This window comes from Lethenteron reissneri, chromosome 46 (genome assembly GCF_015708825.2).
Source record: "Lethenteron reissneri isolate LAM-NWPU_2019-01 chromosome 46, ASM1570882v1, whole genome shotgun sequence".
NCBI classification, from domain to species: Eukaryota; Metazoa; Chordata; class Hyperoartia; order Petromyzontiformes; family Petromyzontidae; genus Lethenteron; species Lethenteron reissneri.
This window is the reverse complement of record NC_083824.1, coordinates 4604864-4628035: the sequence shown is the minus strand read 5'-3', so window position 1 is coordinate 4628035 and position 23172 is coordinate 4604864. Positions and strand designations below refer to the sequence as shown.

General features: G+C 51.0%; 1 protein-coding gene across 3 annotated transcripts in view; it reads right to left on the bottom strand.

Moving 5' to 3' along the window:
* Nucleotides 1–9290: 9290 nt before the first annotated feature.
* Nucleotides 9291–23172, bottom strand: part of SAMD8 (sterile alpha motif domain containing 8) — a 29236-nt gene continuing 15354 nt past the window's right edge. For all 3 annotated transcript variants that reach the window (XM_061570810.1, XM_061570811.1, XM_061570812.1), the window contains 7 exons: nt 22157–22349; nt 19168–19332; nt 18335–18626; nt 17395–17490; nt 16557–16674; nt 12438–12588; nt 9291–11830 (listed from right to left, as the gene is read on the bottom strand). In XM_061570810.1, the coding sequence (XP_061426794.1) occupies nt 11526–11830; nt 12438–12588; nt 16557–16674; nt 17395–17490; nt 18335–18626; nt 19168–19332; nt 22157–22349 (1320 nt within the window). In that variant the 3' untranslated portion in view covers nt 9291–11525. The remainder of the gene's footprint in view (nt 11831–12437; nt 12589–16556; nt 16675–17394; nt 17491–18334; nt 18627–19167; nt 19333–22156; nt 22350–23172) is intronic.

Below are 23172 nucleotides of genomic sequence, written 5' to 3'. Positions count from 1 at the left end.
GTTTCGACGAGAAGTGTGGACGCGCGCGGTGCTGTGTGTACGCACGCTCGCAGCGTGGGAGCGCTGCGTAGGGCTGTGCGAGTGGAGGCGTCGCGTTCGAATGCCGGCGAAACCCTAGCGGGTATTAGGGCGGTGCGGTAACGCAAACGAGCCCGGAGATGCAGGCGGGGGAGACCCTGGGGGCCAACGGCCCCCACAGTGCACACAGTTGCCCAGTAAGGGGACCATGGTCCACTCAACCACGGCACGAGAGACGACGGTGGGCGGGGGGGGGTCCAAAGTCGGAGCAGTGTGATAACAGAAGATGAGAGAGAAGTGACCTGTAATGTGTTGTGACCTGCGGTGTGGACAGTGGCTGGCTGGGTGGGTAAGTTAGTGAGGCACGCATCTCTCTTTAACTTTTCTCTTGCTGTTAATTGATTCCAGTAAGTGAGCAAAGATGAAAGTATGGGGTGGAGCAGTGGTAGTGGTTTCGCTTGCTGCGCTATGATACTCCGTCACCCAAGTTTTGATTACCAGCCATGGGTAAGTTCAGTGGCGAGTTTTATCAGAACCGGTCCTGCTACCGCATCCCCATCACCTATCACCAACCCACGCCGTGGGGAAGCTTTGATCCATTGGTGGGTTGATAGCGGATGGGATTCAATGGAAATCTCGTCACGCGTCCAATGTTAACAATTTATAACCGAATTGTAGACATCAAGTCAAAATCATCATTTAATGTGCACGCGCATTTGAATGCAATTCGATTTTTGCCAAATGTTTTTTTTAACGAAGATGTCTAAACTAAATATATTAAAATCAGAATTATAAATTTAAAAACAAATAACGTGTATAGTGATAATAAAAGTAGTCGGAAGAGGTGGACCTCGCACACTCAAGCGGCACGTGTTGACTTTTGGAATATTAAAATGCTACCGTGAACACCGTGGGATAATGGCGTATTATTTATTTTTGAAATAGCACACTAATATTGTGTTGTGGTACTGTAATGTACAACATTGAGCCTCAATTTCCAGCGTATGTTTTAATGATATAAATGTTAATAATTTTAGTAAAAGTTATTTGTAAAATCAAGATAGATTAAATATATACACTGCCTTTTACGAGGCTTACCCTACTCACAAACGGGATGAAATTGTCCCCATTAAAAAAAAAATTAGGTACACTGTAAACGTTTACATTTGTATATCTATATATATATAAAATCGCAAATCTGTCTGTCTGTTTGTCTGTGTGTGTGTCGCCGGACCATACGCAGTTTCATTGGACGAAATGTGAGGGATTTGCGAGACGCGATTGGTCCGTTTGGTTTTCCACGGCAGTTGCCCCTGGCAACGGGTAACGACGCATTCGCTGCGGGGTGGACGCCATTTTGAATTCCCGTTAAAAATATGCGCACGCATTAACACGCGACTCTGAGGTAAATTCATCAAAGTTTCACGTCCTCTTCACTCCCCCCCCCCACCACAATGTGTGCAATTACTATTATAGGCTCGGTAGATAATAAAATTATAGCGATTAGACAGTATTATTGTAGCGCGGGGGGGGGGGGGGTAGCGGCCCCAGTACCCAGCCTCAGCCGGGTGGCCAATTTAGGCGAGGCCGGAGGCTCTGCACGGGACTAGGCCTCACCACGCCACTCTGACAGGTGAGTACTTTGTGCTATACAGTCCATAAATACTGCTATAGAGTCACCATGTACTGCTGTAATCATAGCAGGTACCACCACAGTATGCACTGTTGCAGTGAAAGCAGGTACCACCACAGTCAGTACGCACTGCAGTTACATTATTAACAGTAGTTTTGAAATATTTTTAAAACCCAGCCTCAGCCGGGTGGGCAATTTAGGCGAGGCCGGAGGCTCTGCACGGTACTAGGCCTCGACACCCCACCACACTATAGGCCGTACATATTACTGCACAGCGGCCGAGGAGATCGTGGCTGGGGGGGGGGGGGCAGGGGTAGCAGCCCATCTGTGTATATATGTAAGGTTATTAAGAAATATATTTTTCACCCGGGCAATGCCGGGTACTTATGCTAGTCTTTTATAAAACGTCTGATAGGTGCAGGAACCACACCACCGCTCACCACCCCAATGCTCGCTCACCAGATGTGTATTTGCGTGAAAACCTCACCCGAGCATCAACGCCTACCCAAAGTTTGCATGCCTCTGGACAAGAATGCCGCCTGGTCAACACGCGTGTGGAAACCCAACGAAAAGAAAACAAATGTTTCATTCAATTCAATTCCATCAACTATTTGCAGTCCACATCCTGGTCACGTCCGCAGCCCTGCAGCGTGGAGCATTGTCACTGCCACCCAGACAATTGTCTCCACGTCTCGGGGTGACAAAGCTCTCGGTGTCAACGAGAAGGCCGCCTTCACGTCCCACAATGGATCCGGTTGTTTCCGATGGTGGGGAGCGGTGGTGGAGCGGTTAGCGTAGCTGCACTACGAACCCGGCGGCCCAAGTTCGATTTCCACTCATGGCGGCCAACACCCAGTGACGATTGTCTGAACCAGTCCTGGGCCTCCCCCAGATTGACTCAGCCTCAAACGAGTACCTGGTGTAGCGGTGTGTAAACATCGCCACTGGAGAGGCAAAGGCGGCCGGGCCAACCACCCACTCGTGTGCCGTTCCGTCCTTCGTAGCTGCTACTCGCTAACAGCACTTGCCCCAACAGCCTGTTAAGGCTACACGGGTGATCTTTGTCTCTGTTATTCCAAATGCCGTTGACACGAAACACGTGGCCGGGTTCATGTCCCCCAGAGATGCTCGGCATTGCGATTGCAGAGACACAAAGGGGACGCGTGGAAATTAACAACCCGAGATCGATCAAAAAACGTTTTTTATTGAACTTTATCTTTCTCTACAAACAACAGTAGATGAGCGTAAAACAAAACGTTACCCCAAAGGCCGATGGAGCCCGCCCAGAGCGATACCAAAATCGACGCGCACGCGTTCCGCGAAGCCCAAGATCTCGGACGGCATCTTCAGCCACCGCCTCCGCCGACGGCGGCAAAGCAACCTCAGTAGCGGAGGCCGCCAAGTTTGAATAAAGAGCCACTGCGAGTGGAACTGGACGCCGAGAGAGAACACCCACACCCAGCGCCCGTGACCTCGCTCTCACCGACTCGCTCTCACCGACTCGCTCACTGCCCCCGACTCGCTGTTCGTGGGGTCTGTCTCGCAAGACGACATCATTCCTTACACCGCTCCCGTCGAGAGTCGGAAGATCTCAAAAAGGGGCCGTCCATAAATGACGTCACGCGATTTTGGACGATTTTTGACCCCCCCCCCCCCCTCGTCACACGACGTCACAAAGAGTCAGACCCCCCCCCTCCTCAAATATGACGTCACAAAGCTCTGCCCCCAACCCCCAAAACCATATTTCCATTTTGAAAATAAAACATGCTTCACATCGCTTTAAACTATTGTCAATGTAGTGCGTATTTAATGTGGCGCTGCACTCTGATGTTGTAGGAGAAAACATTAATAAAAAGTATATTTAATTAAGTAGAACGTGTTGTCTATATTTATTTAAAGTTGCGCATTTTGATGTGACGTCACATTTCTCACCGCCCCCCCTCGTCACACATCGTCACAATGGTCTGCCCCCCCCCCCCCCTAGGTGCGTGACGTCATTTATGGACGGCTCCTTGGATGCCCAACTCTGCCCCGTGGACCGCCGTGCCTCGAGTTTACGTTGGGGGAGAAGGATGCGTTCCCGAAATGTGCGACGACGTATATCGAGACGACGTCAATGAAATCAACGTACAGAGTCGTAGTCGTGGGTGGTTGTGGTGGCGAAGGACTTAGAGGCGACGCATAACGAGGAGGGGGCGACGTATTTGAGAAACGACGTAACAGGGGGGAGGCGTCGTAAACCGGGACGGTGTGACCGTCTTAACCACAACATAGCCCATAGCTGTTTCACACGTAGACTTTCGCGACCGAAATAATCCACGATACAGGTTTTTTTTGGGGGGGGGTTAGATCGCGTAAATACAAATGTGTGGTGCTGGCCACCCAACCCCTCGTGTGTGCCACAGTGCCGGCCTTCACATGTGCTACTCGCTCACAGCACTTGCCCCAACAGTCTGTTCAGGCTACACGGGGGATCTTTGTCAACCCCTTATCAGTGCCCTACCTTATTACAGACCAATTCAGACGTTAGTGGTCACCCCGTGCCCCTTATAATCTCAACGTTCAACCTACAAAATCCCATCACAAGGGTAGAAACACAAACAAATAGACAAAAACATGTTGCCCGTATTGAAACGGCTGTACGCCGTATGGACCTGAAAACTCAATTTCCACGTGCAAGAAGACGGGATTAAACCGTGTGGGTTGACAGCTGTGATAACCACAACGTAATGACAACATGACCACAACCTAACCACAACCACCACCAACGATCTAATCGTGCCACACTAAATTTCGATTTAAAGCTTTCGTGACTGCAGGGATTCATCTTCTTGGTTCTTTCGGTAAAGTCACGTAGAAGGAAAATAATAATAATAAAACATAATAAAATAATTCTCACGACGTTTCGGCCACGACGTTTCGAGAGACAGAGTCTGAATTCTGTCGAGAGACAGAGTTTGAATTCATTCAGACGCTGTCTCTCGACAGACCTGCTCTCCACCTGAAGACGGCTGCTTGCGTTGTGGCCGAAACGTCGTGAGAATTATTTTATTGTTTTATTTTTATTATTTTATTATTTTCCTTATACGTGACTTTACCGAAAGAACCAAGACGTGCCACACTACACACTACACGTGTGTAGTGCACGTGCTACATCCCTGCTGTTGTCAATCTGCTGGATCAGGGCATCCACACACAGCTGTGCAAGTCCTGGGGGTTATCTCGCCAGATCTCACCGTGCTAGGCAGTGCAGGTTGGTAAAGGTAGGGGAGCACAGAAGTAGAGTACAACAATGTGTATGTGTATGCACTGCCCACGTAGCCAAGCAGGAGCCAATGACACCTGCTTGAACTTCTTTTGCACCGTGCGTAAACAACCGCGTTAATCGGAAGGTGCGGGGGAAGGGCATCGATCTAAACGTGGACAACAATCCCAAGTGCTATCCAGGCTCAAGCCTGCTTGGCTTGCGAGATCTGAAGAGACCAGGTACAACACGAGGTGATTTGGTCATAGGCACCTCGTATCACTCCACACCTACTGCCTTTATTTGTGCGATCATAATACAAATAACACTTTAACACGTAGGCTTTCACTTATGGATTTAAAAAAACTCCCACCACATCACAAACATTGTGCGGACATTTCAAGGGGCGGGCGGGCGGGGGGAGTGTAGATTTTCTCAACCGTGTTGGTTTTACAATGCATAGACAGGCCCTATAACTCCACACCAAAGGGGATTTTAGAAATCCACATTTCGAGAAACTCTTCCATTCGTCACACGCTGGGCACGGATTTCTCACGGGCGAGGAGGTTTTCCGCGCCGTCCCTCCGCGTTCGCGTTCGCACCCAAAAGTCGCAAAGTGGCAACGTCTCTCCGCTCAAATCGGCAACGGACCGGCGCTCGGCTTCGCGAGCTCCTCCCATAGCCACTCGTGGAAGCTCCACGTGGTCTATACAGGTGCCTGGCTCCCCACACGTGTTCCATACAGGTGCCTGGCTCTCCACACGTGGTCTATACAGGTGCCTGGCTCCCCACACGTGCTCCATACAGGTGCCTGGCTCTCCACACGTGCTCCATACAGGTGCCTGGCTCCCCACACGTGCTCCATACAGGTGCCTGGCTCCCCACACGTGGTCCATACAGGTGCCTGGCTCTCCACACGTGCTCCATACAGGTGCCTGGCTCTCCACACGTGGTCCATACAGGTGCCTGGCTCCCCACACGTGCTCTATACAGGTGCCTGGCTCCCCACACGTGCTCTATACAGGTGCCTGGCTCCCCACACGTGCTCTATACAGGTGCCTGGCTCTCCACACGTGCTCTATACAGGTGCCTGGCTCTCCACACGTGGTCTATACAGGTGCCTGGCTCTCCACACGTGCTCTATACAGGTGCCTGGCTCCCCACACGTGCTCCATACAGGTGCCTGGCTCCCCACACGTGGTCTATACAGCTGCCTGGCTCTCCACACGTGCTCTATACAGGTGCCTGGCTCTCCACACGTGGTCCATACAGGTGCCTGGCTCCCCACACGTGCTCCATACAGGTGCCTGGCTCTCCACACGTGCTCTATACAGGTGCCTGGCTCCCCACACGTGGTCTATACAGGTGCCTGGCTCTCCACACGTGCTCTATACAGCTGCCTGGCTCTCCACACGTGGTCTATACAGGTGCCTGGCTCTCCACACGTGCTCCATACAGGTGCCTGGCTCTCCACACGTGGTCTATACAGGTGCCTGGCTCTCCACACGTGGTCCATACAGGTGCCTGGCTCTCCACACGTGCTCCATACAGGTGCCTGGCTCCCCACACGTGCTCCATACAGGTGCCTGGCTCCCCACATGTGCTCCATACAGGTGCCTGGCTCCCCACACGTGCTCCATACAGGTGCCTGGCTCCCCACACGTGCTCCATACAGGTGCCTGGCTCCCCACACGTGCTCCATACAGGTGCCTGGCTCTCCACACGTGGTCTATACAGGTGCCTGGCTCTCCACACGTGGTCCATACAGGTGCCTGGCTCTCCACACGTGCTCCATACAGGTGCCTGGCTCCCCACACGTGCTCCATACAGGTGCCTGGCTCCCCACACGTGGTCTATACAGGTGCCTGGCTCCCCACACGTGGTCTATGCAGGTGCCTGGCTCTCCACACGTGCTCCATACAGGTGCCTGGCTCTCCACACGTGCTCCATACAGGTGCCTGGCTCCCCACACGTGCTCTATACAGGTGCCTGGCTCCCCACACGTGCTCTATACAGGTGCCTGGCTCCCCACACGTGGTCTATGCAGGTGCCTGGCTCTCCACACGTGCTCCATACAGGTGCCTGGCTCTCCACACGTGCTCTATACAGGTGCCTGGCTCCCCACACGTGGTCTATGCAGGTGCCTGGCTCTCCACACGTGCTCCATACAAAGGCTCTCAACGCGTAATCAAGCAGACATCTGTGAAGCAGCCACCCCCTACCCGGAGAGAGCCTTGAGATTGAGACTCAGTCGGGGCCTTTCTGTGTAAAGGGCTCGCTGTCAAACAGCTGCAGGTCACGTGGTAGCAAACGTTCACTTGTAAAATTGTGGCAAAGGAAAAGTTCCGATTATTCAGCTGGAGATTATTATTGATAAGCAATATATATTTATTCGATGACAAGATGCAAGGATTTTTTTTTCTCTCTCCCTGTATTTTAAATGAAAAGTTGGCAGTGTGTCTTATAAATCCGGGGAAGACATCGTCCTCTGGATGTCGTGTTTTAACAACAGCTGTTCTCATTAATTTCCCGGAAGACAATTGTCCATAGCAACACATGACCACCCAGAGAACAGAAGACACCATCAGCTGTTGAGATTCATCTTCCAGGAGACACCAATCCCCCATTTTCAAGGGGCGCATTCCAAATCTTCTGGAAGTTGGCTCTCCACAGTACCGTATTCTCCCGTAAATAAAATCTACTTTTTTCCAAAATGACCCCAAAGTTTGCGTTGCGGCTATTTGAATTATTTTTCTGGAATCCATGCCCTTGAAAATTTTTAGCGCTTGTTCCTCAGGTGCCATTATTTTTCACCAATACAAAAACCTAACGAGCACCAAATCTCCGCGCTACATTGTGTCACCATGCGCTGCAGTAAACACCCATTGTACACCGATTGCATAGTTTTCACACGCGACCTATTTCACATTGCACTCCAGGGCGACCTGCGGTGGTTCCCCACTGCACGCTGCATCGTCCCACGTTGCTCTGCGCGATCCACGGGTCCAAGGAATTCTGAGAGGAGAGGATCCAGTTTGGGTCGAGCCACAAACTCTCTCCTCTGCGGGTTTCCCACATTCAGGAAACGTGCGGATGGACAAAGCCAGTGCTCCAATGGGGTGTCTAATTCTGGCCGTCGATGTTGTTACGCTCAAGACCCAAACATCGCACACCTCCAGGCTCTTGGCATTCCTGCTCGAAAACACCGAAGCAGAACATCACCGGCAGGCCGATGGGTACATCTCCTTCATGAATGGAACATTAAAGACGAGCCACAGCGGTGCGATTGAGGCCATGCAGCCCCCTGCTGGTGGAAGGGCCTGATAGAGAAACCTCTAAGAGAGCGGTCCCCAACATTTTTGGCACCAGGGACCGGTTTCGTGGAAGACAATTTTTTTCACGGACCGGGGGAGGGGGGGGGGGGTCATCATTGGGTATTTCCACATTTTCAAAAAAGCTCTCCAGGGACGTTTGTTTTTTTACTCATTTTGGCTACTAGGGGCTAGAGCTTGTGGGCTTACCAATACTGTGACAAGTGCGCAGTGCGGCAAAGAAGCGTGGATGGAAGTGGTAAATAAAATAATGGGTGCGGGCCACGCACGGACTCACCGCTCTCACCTCCTGCTGCTGTGCGGCCTGATTCCCAACAGGCCACGTGGCCCGGGGGTTGGGGACCGCTGCTCTAAGAGACCGACTCTTGCACAACCGACCAGACGTCTTGGAAGAGGTGGGGCGACCCACACTTTACCCCACCACACACGACCCGCCGATCAATCAACTGTGGTGTCACCCATTTATATGCTACTGGGTGGACAGGGGCGCGGTGGATTTTAAAAAAAAACGTCGCACCGTTGTTTCAACTCCCGCGCCGGGAGATCGAATTCAACCGGTGACCTCCGGATTGTAAGTCCGGTGTGTTGACCGTTACACCGTTACACTGCGGCAGCATCCCCGGCCCCCTTATATCGATGATGTGAATTCTCACAACTCAAATATTTTCAGATTCTCTTTAGGTCACCAAATGTAAGTCTGTATGATTTGGTATCAAATATTTAACCACCACACCAGCATTATCACAACCGACTCTGCCCTCTTCCTTTTATCAGTCTAAATCTCTACGTGACTTACGGTTTTTTTTAATCAGCCTCATATCCTTTTGCTAAGAGGGACGCTCAAGAAAACGCAGTCCAATGGCTCATGGGGCAGCACTGACGAGATCCTGGCTTCACAAACTGGTCAGGGGCCTTCACTGCCCTCACAATGTCCCCCTCCCCCCACATTCCCACCCACTCCCCCCACCTTCCCACCCACCCCCTCCCCCCACATCCCCCCCACCCCCTCCCCCCACATCCCCCCCACATCCCAAAATAAAACCAAGTTCTTAAGCGAAGAAAGTTGAAAGTCTCGACTCGGTCACCAATTAGCATACAAAAAAATATACACACGTTTTTTTGCCACTCAATTCAGTACGGCCTAGCACCGAGGCCATAAAAGAAACGTTGAATACAAATGGCATGCATCATCCCGCTAATGACGCGGCATTACCACACCACCACACGACGATGCTGAAAATAGTTTCGCCACGGAGACGCCTTCAACAGTCGGTGCCGTGATGGCGTGTCGCTCGCTGCGGGAGTCGTGCCGGGACGTTTGTTGGCTTCGTGCCTCGGTGATGCCGGGAGCACACTTGAAATGTGAATAAAAGATGAAATCAAAGTCCAACAATACATTTAAATAAGGTGCAGCCCTGCGATTTGCCTGCTCACACCACTGCTAGGGGAGAGGGCCTCCACTAGAGGAAGCTCTACAGAGGCCCCTCTGGGAAATATTTGACCGACTCTTCCACGCTGGCAAGCGGTCTTTGAAGCGGCCGTACCCTCCCGCAGCGACCTGCCCATCGACTAACCGTAGCGTTCGCAATCATACTGCTGGGTGGACCGAAGTGCGGGGGGACATCTTTGAAATTTTAAAAAATTTAGAAATTTGTTAAAATTTTGAAATTTTTTACATTTTTTAATTTTTTGAAAATTTGCTCCATCGTTTCAAATGCCGCGCGCCAAGGGATACCAAATGTGACGTCGGGGTTGCAAGGCCAACATCCAGCAATATGACGAACAAAATCAAACATCAGGTCAGTCATATAAGTAGAAGGATGTGACAATAATGAGAGGTAATAGAGAACTTTGCAGAGTATAAGAGGTAGAAACTTACGAATGTTCATAACTCAACGAGTGGAAAATGTAGCAAACTTAATGGGTATTGTTGATGCGGCTGCCCAGTTACGCACAGTAAAAATAAAAGTTAAAAATGTCGCTCTGCAATTCCTCGCTCACACCACTGCTAGCAGAAGGTTCCCCACGAAGAGGAGGCATCAGAGAGTGCTTTTGGCCTACTTTTCCCCGCCGGTCACACGGATGTCTTGAAAGAGGTGGGTCGTACCCACACATTGCTCCATCGCGCGCGACCTGCCGATCGACAAAGTCTGGTGCGCTCATTGGCACAAGGTAAAGAAATGTAATAACAATGAATTAAATGTGAACACATGCGATGAGAAATAATAACACCTGTGAGTGATTAAAAAGTCTCCGATAAAACAAACCATACCAATTTGCGGGGAAACTGAAATCTAAAAAGAGTCATCAGTGTAAATGTAAAGTGTATTTTTTAACACTTAATCAAACATTCCGTTATTTGCTTATTGCTTTACCACAAAGAACTAAGCATCATATATACGTCACCTTGAAGGCAGCCTTCCTCAAAGCAACCTGTCATATTCAATCCTAGAGTTTGAATCGCACACCAAACTGTCAAAGGGTCTTTTTGTAAACACGAAACTACGGAAAATAAAATTACACGCCCACTTACGCACACACATACGTGTGTGCGCGTATATATTTCACCACCAGAATAGTGACGTCTCCGCTCTCATTCGCCACGTAGAGCAGTGGCGCGTCACGATCCATGGCACGTGGGTGCTGCTGCTGCTACAGTGGTAGCCAGGGCCAGGCTTGACGCGTCACGAAGGGGCCCTGGCGTGCAGTCTACGGGACTCCCCTAGAGCGAGATTGACCTCTCCGTGAGAAGGCAGTGGTAGCAATAGCCACTTTAAGGCCCACCAGCCATAACCATCATGTTTGGGGGTCCCTGTACAGAATTGGTGCCCACCCATGAGAGTCACAATGGCACCACGGTTAATCGGGCCCCGATGTATGTTGACGCTGACGACGTGCAGAGTATCTTCGTGAACTCAGGAGATATCCGTTCAGTTGTCTGGTCTGTTTGAATGTCGTTCCGCGCGAAAACAGCGGAGAGAAAACAACCACGCGTCGTGGCATTTCAAGCGAAGCCACGGCGACCACAGTCACAGCTGTTCGTGTTTCTATCAGTCTGAGCCCTTCAAGTGCACGGTGGGAGACTGCAGTAGTGTGGCTGTCTCGCAAGCGCGGCTCCAGCACGGGCCCCGCAAGCCGGTGTCGCGTCGGCCTCCAGTCCCACCTTGGCTCACAGGAACGGCGCGAACGTACGTGTGCACGTTGAACTTCTTTCGCACCGTACGTAGCCAACCGTGCCAATCGCGAGTGCGGGGCCACCGGTGGCGGGGGAGGGGGACGCGGGCCCGGGTGCCGCATCCTAGAGCCCCACCTTGGCTCGCACCGCAGACACGAACTGGGGGTAGTGGTACTGGTTGGGCACGGGCCCGTCGACGCGGCACTCGCAGAAGTAGAACATGGGGAACCAGACGCGGGCGCGGCGCGAGTGGCGGGAGGTGCCCGCGGCCGCCAGCGTGTGGTAGTAGAGGAAGAGTCGCGTCGTCAGGTAGAAGGCCACCACCACGTCGATGGTGTAGTGCTCGTGGGCCGCCAGGATGAAGAAGATGCCAAAGAGGTTGAGCACCCAGGAGAGCGTGTGCAGGTAGTGCCAGGTGATGGGCGTGTCTGCAGCACGCACGCAAAGGCAGAGACCACCCGGCTTCCTAACTGTGGTGTCGTCGTCATCGTCGTCAATCAGAAATTATCAATACGTGGGCGGTGATGGTGACGGTGACGGTGGCGATGCACGTGGCCTGCAATCCAGCACTCTGGAGGTGAGGGTTGGTGGATCGCCGCACAAATGTTGCGTCGCGGCTCGCCAGAATGCGCGAAAGCAAAAATGTGGACTCCTCCTGCTCCATCCGTATGGGATAGAGTGTTTCCCCCTCGCACGTGTGGGGGGTTTTATCCGAACGCTCCGGTTTCCTCCCACATGTAAACACTATATTTTTTATGCGATCTGACCCAAAAAATTAAATCTATTTTCAATCCCTCATTAATTGGCCGGTAACACCTTAATATGTAGAGGACTGCAGAGCTTGAGCATTTTTGGTGCCAGCTCATTCGCGTGACTACCTTCCCACTTGTCTACGGTTCCCTCCTCACCACTCTGAATCGTTCTCCGTCTTCGAGAGGGATCGAATACTCTGACGGCGCCCAACACGTTGAAACTATTATTATCATTCGAAATTAATGTGCGAAGGGTGCATTTGATAAGCAGAGCGCGGCTTACACTCGGTGACGAAGAAGTTGAGCATGGTGAGGATGACCGTGTGTCCGCTGAACATGTAGTCCCCGCACGTGTGCACGCCCGTCAGCGTCATCCCGAACCCCGACCAAATCTTCAACGCTCGTTCGAGCTTCGCCCCAAAGTCACTGTACAACTGGGGCGCAGCGCGAGACACAAACCCGTCGCAACGTCAACGACCACATTTCAAACCCGGCGGCGGAGCCATCGAGCGCGCTGGCGGTCGCAACTGTGCCAGGGTACCCACAAGGCACAGGTGGGAAAAGGGACGGGGAGGGGGGGGGACCATTTCGCTAGCTGCGCCAAGACCAATACCCAGAATGCACCGCCACTCATGAGATGGCACCCTCGTCGTTTCCATGTTAACACACACGCACGTACGCACGCCCGCAGGCACGACCACGCGCACAGCGTATGACCAGGTACGCGGATGAGAGTGTTCGCACAAACACGCGCACGCACGCGTGCGTGGCCACGTGACACACCCGCTCGCCGACACCTGCACAAAGCATGGAAAGCACCGCTTCCGCCAGAAGCCATGGGTTTTGCCAGGAGCTGCACCGAGCCATGCATTACGCAGACACCGAGACCACGGCCGGATGGGCAGCACACCGACAGCGTGCAAGCATAGCCCCGTCCGAAAGCTATGGGTAGTTGCACAGAAATGTGTTTGGAGCCAGCGCGTAGCCACAGATGGCTGTGCGGCCACAATAATTATAAACGGGCCGCGTGCGGTTTGCACAGGGAGACTTCGCGTGCCCGCGACCACGCCACCGCGTGCTGGGGCCAGGGGAGGCACGGAACAACTGAAGTGCAACATTACCTTCACCCGCACACGTAACTCAGACAACACATTACTTGGTGGCGATGCTGCCGCATTGGCAGTGATGCACAGGCACGCATGACGTTCGTCAACAGTGCCGTGGCCTTCACACGATAAAGTATAGAAGAGGTGGACGTTTCGGGTAACGGTTCTTCTTCACAGGTGACGCTTTTTGGGCAATGGCCATCTGTCACAAGGGCCACTAGCAACAATTTCACCTGGTATATATTTTTATATTTAAATCAGTGGTCAGTTAAGGGGCGATTTTCACTGAAGTTGTTTTACGCGTGCGGCCACTTGGTGCTTCCCGTGTGCCGACTTACAGAGCTGGTCAAGCGAAACGTTTAGCCGGTCTGCATCCACAGCGATCCAGTAAAATCCCAAATGCCAGACTCATGTGGGACAGAGGCTTTCCTGCCATGAGGGATGCCTGCCAAATGTCAATTAAATAATAAATTCTTCCCATTAATTTACACTGAACACCTAACATTAAATTAGCACGTAATAATTTCACAACATATCAGTAGGTATTTCTAATATTCATATTTTACGTTTAATAATATATAATTTTTTATCACTTGTGTCCTGCACTGTTTAATTTCAATCACCATCACCAAGAGGCAGAGTGGGGGGGGGGGAGGCTGATACTTACACCCAATAAACTGTACGGTAGAGTTTCGATTTAAAGCTTTCGTGACTGCAGGGATTCATCTTCTTGGTTCTTTCGGTAAAGTCACGTATAATGGAAATAATAAAATAATAAAAATAAAACATCATAAAATAATTCGTGAGAATTATTTTATTATGTTTTGTTGTATTATTTTAATAATAAAATAATAAAAATAAAAAATAATAAAAATAAAACATAATAAAATAATTCGTGAGAATTATTTGATTATGTTTAATTTTTATTATTTTAATAATTCGTGAGAATTATTTTATGATGTTTTATTTTATTATTTCATTATTTGCATTCTACGTGACTTTACCGAAAGAACCAAGAAGATGTATGGTAAAGTTAACGATATTTTTATTTTTGTAAAATTATATCAAAGCGGGATGTAAGAGAGTACGTTCAATGGCACCAAACCTATAAAACAGAACAGCACAAGATGCTGAGAGCTTTAACATTTTTCGTACACGTTGCATTTTAGTGGATGACAAAGGTTGTGGATGGTGCCTTACACTTCCTCGTAAGCGATTAAGAGAATTTCCTCCCGCAAGGTTAGCACAGCCGTTTACACCGCACCCTACCGCACGCAGCAGCGCGCCGCTCTGAGTTCATAACGTCTATATTGATCCATGTCTTTATACCGGTGGTCTCGCCAGCTTACCCAAAAATCCGGGCTCGCCGGAGTCCGGCATCGTGAACTTTTACCGTCCAATGTAGGTTAGCCAACGACCGAATCACCCGGGCACGTGCGCACGAAGATCTCGTATCTCGGAAGCCAAGCGGGGTTGACATCACCACCGGCGCCAGGCCCACCGTGGCGTAAGAGGAATTGGCGCCCGTTTCTAAGCGAGCCCTCTGGGGGGTGCTGCTGCTGCTGCTGCCGCCGCTGCTGCTGCTGCCGCTGCTGCTGCCGCTGCTGTTGGCACTAGCACGGACGCTCCGGCACAGAGCGGCACGGTGTGGTGGGGCGTGTGGTCGCGCGCACACCCCGACCACACACTTGTGCACGAAATAAAAACAACCCATAGCTCTGGAGGAGACTGGCGTTGGTTAGCACATGCAGTGAGAGCCACAAGACGCGTAACGCAGACAGGTACACGCGGCACCGCGTTATCGAGGTCCGTTAGTTCCACTTGAGCCGTTCAGGTACAGAGTCAGGAGAAATTCATGGTAACTTACTTGTTGGTTTTCCTGAAAATTGTAGATTGAAGGGAGGGTGATGAGACGAAATGGGACAGAGGGAAAGATCAGAGAAAGAGAAGGGACAGAGAAAAGCACGGAGGGGAGAATCAAAGTGGAATTAAACGTACTGTGTACACATTACCCAGAATACAGCATCACAATCAACCAATTTCATCCCATACTCTGTGCTCAGGTCACTGCCATTCTTGGAGAACCCCGATAATGCCAACTCCCATACAGGGCCTGTTGTACGCATGTATTTTGAACTTCTTTCGCACAGTACGTCACCAACCGTGTTAATCGGAGGTGGCACCATCGCATTTTCCTATTTGGTCATCCGCTGGAATATACTCATTCCGCTCCAAACACGTGTGTGCTTGGATTTTACAAACGATTACATCGTCACGAGACGAAGACTCGTCCCTCCTGGTGCCGCGTCTGAACAACTGGAGATCATCTTCTTGGTTCTTTCGGTAAAGTCACGTAGAATGGAAATAATAAAATAATAAAAAGAAAACATAATAAAATAATTCTCACGACGTTTCGGCCACAACGCAAGCAGCCGTCCTCCGGTGGAGAACAGGTCTGTCGAGGAGACAGACGCTGTCGAGGAGACAGACGCTGTCTCCTCGACAGACCTGTTCTCCACCGGAGGACGGCTGCTTGCGTTGTGGCCGAAACGTCGTGAGAATTATTTTATTATGTTTTATTTTTATTATTTTATTATTTCCCTTCTAAGTGACTTTACTGAAAGAACCAAAAAGATGAATCCCTGCCGTCACGAAAGCTTTAAATCGAAATGTTATTATTACTCGGTGTGCTCATGCTGCGTTGACTATCGCCGTCTTACGAATGCGTACGCATGTAATGGGTGCTGCGGTACCTGTATTTCCAAACCACAGTTCAATCGTGTCAATTTGTTTAGTAGAAAACTGGTCTAATGAGTGCCAATAAGCGATCTTGTAAAGTAATCAACTAATCCGCTGGCCAGCTGACTGTGTCTGGCACCTGCACAGTGGTGATATCACCGCCAGCTCGTGGCGGCATGGTGGCTGCTGTTGTTGTTGCTGTTTTCCTCGCACTTTCTGTTTGTAGGTGGCGTTGTGTCGCCACTTTGGAAGGGTTTAGCCAGAGATCAATCGATTTAATTTTTGGCCCGCGTTTTGGGCAACTGAGAAAATGGGAGACGTCTTCTGGCGTTGCTTGGCACAAAGGGCCAACAGTTTGGGGCGTTTGGGTCGATTCGATTTTGGTAATCGGCTAGCATGGAGCAGCAGTAACCTGAACGGAGTTGAGCCAGTTTTGTGCGAGTTGCCCGGGTCAGGGATTTTTCGTCGTCTGCTATGGATGGGGGCCAACCCCCTAGCACGACATTGGGCTTGTAGGTGATCACTGTCACCAAGGGAGCAGCGCACGCAGCACGTACCTTCCCCGAGCACTGCAGGTGCACGCCCGGCACCGACAGCGATGTCACAAACATGGTGACGCAGCGCAGCAGGAACACGGTGCCTATCAGCGAGAACATTCGCCTCAGCAGGATGGACCTGAGCAGACACACACACACACGCACACAGAGACAAAGCTCCCCCGTGTAGCCTTGAACAAAGTTGATAAGTTTATTATCCAGCACCTATGAAGGCCAGAATGGCGCACGCGTGAGCGGTGTGGCTAGCACCATGCCCGACCATCTTTGTCTCCCCAGTGATGACGTCTAAACAGTACTAGGTACTCATGTAAGGCTGAGTCTAATTCACTGCATAAGTAGCAGGAGTTATATCGAAGAAAATCGTGCGCGCGAATGAAAAACAAAGGCCAGATTTGCGCCATTCCACCCCCTTCTCCTGGAATTTTCAACAGTTGCCAACGTTTGGCTCGGTGAGACTCCATAGCCTCGTTCATCAAAATCAATATTTGGTGTATTTTCAAAAAGTTGAATTACAAAAGAGTTAGAAAAGGTTATTGCTGCACCACGTGGTGGAGTGATGCAAAGGGAGAACTCGTGCCCTTGGACTCTTCCGTTAACCACACGTGTCGCTGGTGCCCTCTTATATTTTACAAAAATTTCCAAACCAATTTCTGGATGTTTTCTTACTTCTTAATTTGATCTCTTCAGCCTTCCACCTATTTCTTCGTGATGACGGTGACTCGGGTTAAACTGTACGGCAGTGACGTGCGCTTAAAGTCTTACTTAACAACCCTCCCCAAGATTAATACTGGGCAGGCGCTGGCCCGAAAACATTAACTGCACATGGTCATGCGTTTACCTGTGCTTGTGAAACACGAGAACGGAGCTCCAGATGGTGGTGAGGATCAGGCCACACACCTCGGTCATGGCAAAGGCCCATGGGATCCGTGGAACGCTGAGACACACGCACAGCGGCACTGCCATCAGCACGGCAAACAACGGACCACACAGGTGCATGACGTCGCTGTATTGCGAAATTAATTGTTGCAAAATCTGCATTAAAATATTACACCCCGACCCAACATCGGTCAGAAGAGCAAACCTTTAATTACGGGTCTGGGAATTTCACAATCGTGCGTTGAGACATCGAATTTGAAAACAAATTTCTTTTAAACTGCTCTTTGTGTTTAGTTTGTTGTCCTTCCCCCGCACCTCCGACTGGCACGGTTGACTACGTACGGTGCCAAAGAAGATTTCAACACACATCTGCCGTGACAAAATCTGCAGCTAATCATGAAAATAAGTATATTACATTTCCAAGCTATGCTATCTATAACAACAAAAAACCTTGCTTAAAGAAACGTAATTATAACCTCACCCCCCACCCAGGGATGCTGCGGCAGTGTCATGGCTAGCACACGGGAATTGCCATGCACAGGTCACCGGGTGGATTGGATCTCCCGGCGCGGCAGCTGAAACAGCGTTTCACAAATCCCTCCACCTCCGTCCACCCAGCTGTATAAATGGGTGCACCACAGTTCGTCGACTGGCAGGTCACATGTTGCTAGGGCGACGATGGGAACTCCCACTCGTTCCAAGACGCCTGGCCTATGTGGAAGAGTAGGCCAAATGCCGTTTAGAGAGGGCTCTCAAGATCTCCCTGTAGTAGAGACCCTTCCGCCAGCAGTGACGGGAGCAAGAAATTGCAAGGATGCACCTTTTCGTTTTTCCTTGTAACTCTCGCCCATCGCTTTCGTTACCCCGACCCAGCAGCATGCCGCACTGCTGCACTGCCTCACTTGTCAAGGAAGATGTCGGGCAGGGGGGGGTAGGTTTCCATGTCGGGCACGCGGTCGTGCACGATCACCATGACGAAGGCCGTGGCCCCGAACACGAGCACGACGTACACCAGGCTCACGAGCGTCTTCCAGTACTCGGGGTCGAGCTTACGCCCGCCGCCGTGACCTCTGCCCTGCCCGCCGCCGCCCCCCCGCGCCCCGCCAGCCGGCGCTGCAGGCGGCGCGTTCTGCAGGCTCGACTGCACGCCGGCTGGTTGGTGCGCGCGCAGCGCGATTCTGCGATACGGCACGCCTGCGGAGGAGCCGGAGACGGGGTTAATGAGCGGCACGGGTGCCACGCAAACGCCGGCTCTGTTTAAACTCGCACCGTAAGCCCGGCAGTTATATTGCGCTTTAGAGACGTGACGTCTGAACTTTTAATGCAGCCAAGGAGAGCTATATTCGTGCAGTAGAAGTTATAGACCAACCATTGCATGGGTTTTCAAAAGTACTGAGTTCATAGTCTCAGCCAGGTCATCAACGACTGCGCGCAAAACAATCCACCATATTAAATATGGCTCTGCATGTTAATTTGAGTAAATTCGAGCTCTGAGAATTTTAAAATATTTGTCATGCGACGAACATTACTCTCTGCAGGTGGGTGGGTGGGAAAGTGCTGCCCCCTACTGGAAGGGATCTCAGATGTAGTTCTGTCACATTCACTTCCATGAGCCATTCTCAAATGCGAATGGTTCCACTGCTCCTCTAGAGATCCGAGTGGATCCTTCATCTCACGACATGACAGTCCATAGCGCAATCGGAATACAACTTTAGGAGATTTTTTAAATACGAACCATTGGTGTAGCGATGATCATTCCCTCTCTCCGCCATCTGCTGCATATGCTGCTGCTGCGACCTTGCACCATAACCTTGATCTGATGAGAGCAACTGGTGCTCGTGGAAGTGAAAACAGCAACATTGGCCATACGAGCTGCATGGGCCTTCCAACTCATAGCTTCCTGTACACAATTACAAACATACATGGCAATTAGACAGTAACTAACTGAGCTTACCGTGAATGGTACTATCCTGGCTCACAGCTGCAATGCAGGGTTCAAGTGCAATCCACATGATGTTCTATTGCATAACGGACACATCACCATCACCGTGTGCGCTGCGTGCCTGCCTGCCACAGCAAGTCGGCTGTTGACATATGCGTGTAGATAGATTTGGAGCGCGAGCAGTTGTGCATTCAACCCCCCTCTTGCAGAGCTTCACGGTTCGATTCCAGCGGCCGCCCTGGTTAATACTGCGGGCGCATTAACCGTAACATTCCTTCGTGTCGCAATTGCCGTTAATTAATGAGAGTGAGGGCACTGCGTGCTGGCATCACGGTCCGAATTTGCAAAACAAAATGTATCGCCCCGCAAATCACTCAATTGGAAGATTCACAGCAATAATTAAAAGTCCCTCCTGAAGAAAGAGTCGTGAGACTCAGCGAAGAAAGGGCTGTGAAAATAAAGGACGATCAATACCGTTGCTCGGATTGCAAAATGGAGCCTCCATGTAGTGGCAAGTCACTTCGGGATGCAACGGTGAGGACTGCGCGAGCTGTGGTCAGGTGCCCCTGGCACCACCACCACCACGCACGCGTGCTGCGTATTCGTGTCACCAAGCCCTCAAACGGCTCTCACCCCCCAAACCTCACAAAAGCACCGCCCTACCGATCATTCACCAATTTGGAGTTAAACAAAATAAAAGTTATGCCGTCTTGGCAGTGGCGCACAAGCACAGCCAACAAACACTCAACACATTCGCCAATGACATTGGTGCAATCATGAACACATTCCTCCTGCGGAGGGAGCTGGTAGGAACGTTGGGTTGCTCGGTCAATGGCCAGGGTCAACGGCGGCGTGGTGTATTCCGCAAATATGCCCGACTGTGAGGGCAGGCACAAGCCGGCGTGAGTAGGTTAAACGTTGAGTTTGATAAGGGCACCACGGGGTGACCAGCCCCTCCCCACCCAGCCCCACCCAGCCCCATCCTCCCCACCCAGCCCCTCCCCACCCAGCCCCTCCCCACTCTCCCCACCCAGCCCCACCCTCCCCACCCAGCCCCTCCCCACCCTCCCCTCCCCACCCAGCCCCACCCTCGCCACCCAGCCCCTCCCCACTCTCCCCTCCCCACCCAGCCCCTCCCTGCACGACGGACACAATAATCCCCTGTGGGCTGGTGTAACCAGGAGGTTCCTACCAGTAAAACGTATTTTTGTGTAATAGGTGATGCTCTGGACAATGGCCCTCCTTCATATCACAGAGATACAGAGAAGTGAATAATAGTTGGCGACTGCATGGGGTGGATAGCGTAGCAGTCTCCAACCACTGTTCAAACTCTCCAGCCTCTTTGTCTCTCTGCTTAGGAAAACGGGTCATTGCACGATACAGCATCCATTCTATACATATTTTTCACTATTAAGGCAATGCTATTGATGAATGCATTGGTTTGTGTGTTGTTTGTGCCATGGGGACCCCTAGCAAATGCATATACAGCGTTCTAGCGTGAATGGGCCAAGCTAGGCATTCTGTCGTACAATTAGTCTTGTTTAATTAACCGACAGAACAGCGAGTGGCAGCAGCAGAAGCAGCAGCTCCCTGCTCTTAAGGCCAGGCGGCACTCGTGATCGCCCGCGTATGTTTTGTTAGAGGGCAATGTCGTTAACGAAGCCGGCGATGTTTTGTTTTGATTTGTGATCCTTACGCCAGGTTTGTTTACGACGTTCCTACAAAAAACACGTGAGCCATCCTGGTAAGAGCACGCACAAAGTCAAATACCCGTGAGGTTTTCCTGACTGTACAGAAGTAGAATACGTCACCGGGCTAGAAATATAAAAAAATACAAATAATAGCAAATAACAACACCCATGAGGACACGTGTTCCCTTCCAAATGATGTTTTTTCTGGATTTAGCTGCGTGTTGAGCATTTTTACTCTGAAGCGTCTTCGGGAGTTGAATTCAACTCCCGAAGACGCCCAGAAAACTACTCCAGGAAGGGAACACACGCCCGGATGTTTCTTAATGTTTATACTGAAATTGAATGAAACTTATGAAGATGTCGACAGCAGTGCAGCCCCCACCTGGAAATCCACACTTGGGATTAAAAGCAGCTGTGAAAATGTATTCGTCAAATGTGTTGCCTTGTCCGTGCATATCATTTATTATAAAAAAATATATATAAACTCCAACGCACATTGATAGCTGTAGTGTTGAGGTTTCATCAGTGACAACCTTGACAAATATATGTCCGCCACGCAAGCGAAACTTTTTCGCAATGTCACAATAGCCCTCCAGAAATAATAAAAATTCCAAATTCACAGCCCGTTGTCAATCAACTGTTGGATGAAGTCCAAGTGAAGTTTTCGCAAGGCCTTCTTGGGGGTTGTTTGATCGAACTTCACTCCGCTGACCGTTGTGAATTTTTTTCAACGTGGCAAAACCACGCATCATTATCCTCATCCCAAGGTAAAACGTGAATGTAGAAAGGTGGATTAAACGGCTGACGACATTAAGAACCACGTTCTCATTGTCGACCCCACGGTTCGCCTTCCACGGCGGTCACAGGCTCTTCTCGCAACGGATTTCCAACCAGGCCAGGGTCCACGTTCAGCCGACATCCCTCTACGACTGGGGCCGATGTGACCACAACCCACTCCGCGGACGTGCCCAGCGTGGATTTCGCCCCCCGACCAGACTCAACAGCGGTCTCAGGGCTCTCCCTCCACGCCGCTGCCAACGAACGAGCCAACGGTGACGAGTAAATGCGCGGCAACGCCGCGTCGCACGTACCACGCGTGGCGGCACGCAGCGACGTGACGGCTCGTATCAGCCTCTTAGCGTCGCCCAACACCTTCATGCAGATGGGGGGCGACAGCAGCTCGGCCTGCGTGAGGCTCAGCAACCCCGGCCCGTCGAGGCGATGGACGTCGCTCAGCAGCTCCGAGAGCTCGCCCATGCCCTCTTTGTGCAGCCACGTGCCCACCTGGTGGAGACGCGCGAAGGAGCACATGGCGGCGGCGGTGGCGGTCACAGGCGGCGACGCCACGAGTCCGTGCGACGCACACGGCACGGCGATGGCGTGCGACGCCCAACCTCGCACACGCAGCACGGCGATTACGCGCAGCGACTCGCTGCACGAATAACGAGCGCGCGATGAAGATCGGACTTATTGTTATTATGACCACTATTATAGTATTATTACTAGTATTGTTATTCATATTCTTGGATCTTTCGGTAAAGTCACGTAGAAGGGAAATAATAATAATAAAACATGATAAAATTCTCACGACGTTTCGGCCACAACACAAGCAGCCGTCCTCAGGTGAAGAACAGAGCTGTCGGAAAGACGGCGTCCTAATGAACACTGCTAAGTTTGGCAGCGTATTTTAAGCTGGGTGGGAAGAGCAGAGCGCCTTGACAAAGGAGTATTGTTATTATTACTAGCACTGCTAGTCATTTCGCCTTCGCCACAGTAGTCAGTCACGCTTTGGTCTTTGGCGGGCAGTCGTAGTCGTGGCACCTGCGGTTAGCACAGGTGGCTACGTACGGTGCGAAAGAAGCTCAACATGAATTTCGATCTAAAGCTTTCGTGACTGCAGGGATTCATCTTCTTGGTTCTTTCGGTAAAGTCACGTAGAAGGGAAATAATAAAATAATAATAAAACATAATAAAATACAATTCTCACGACGTTTCGGCCACAACGCAAGCAGCCGCCCTCAGATGAGGACAGCTGCTTGCGTTCTCAGGTGAGGACGGCTGCTTGCGTTGTGGCCGAAACGTCGTGAGAATTGTATTTTCATTATAG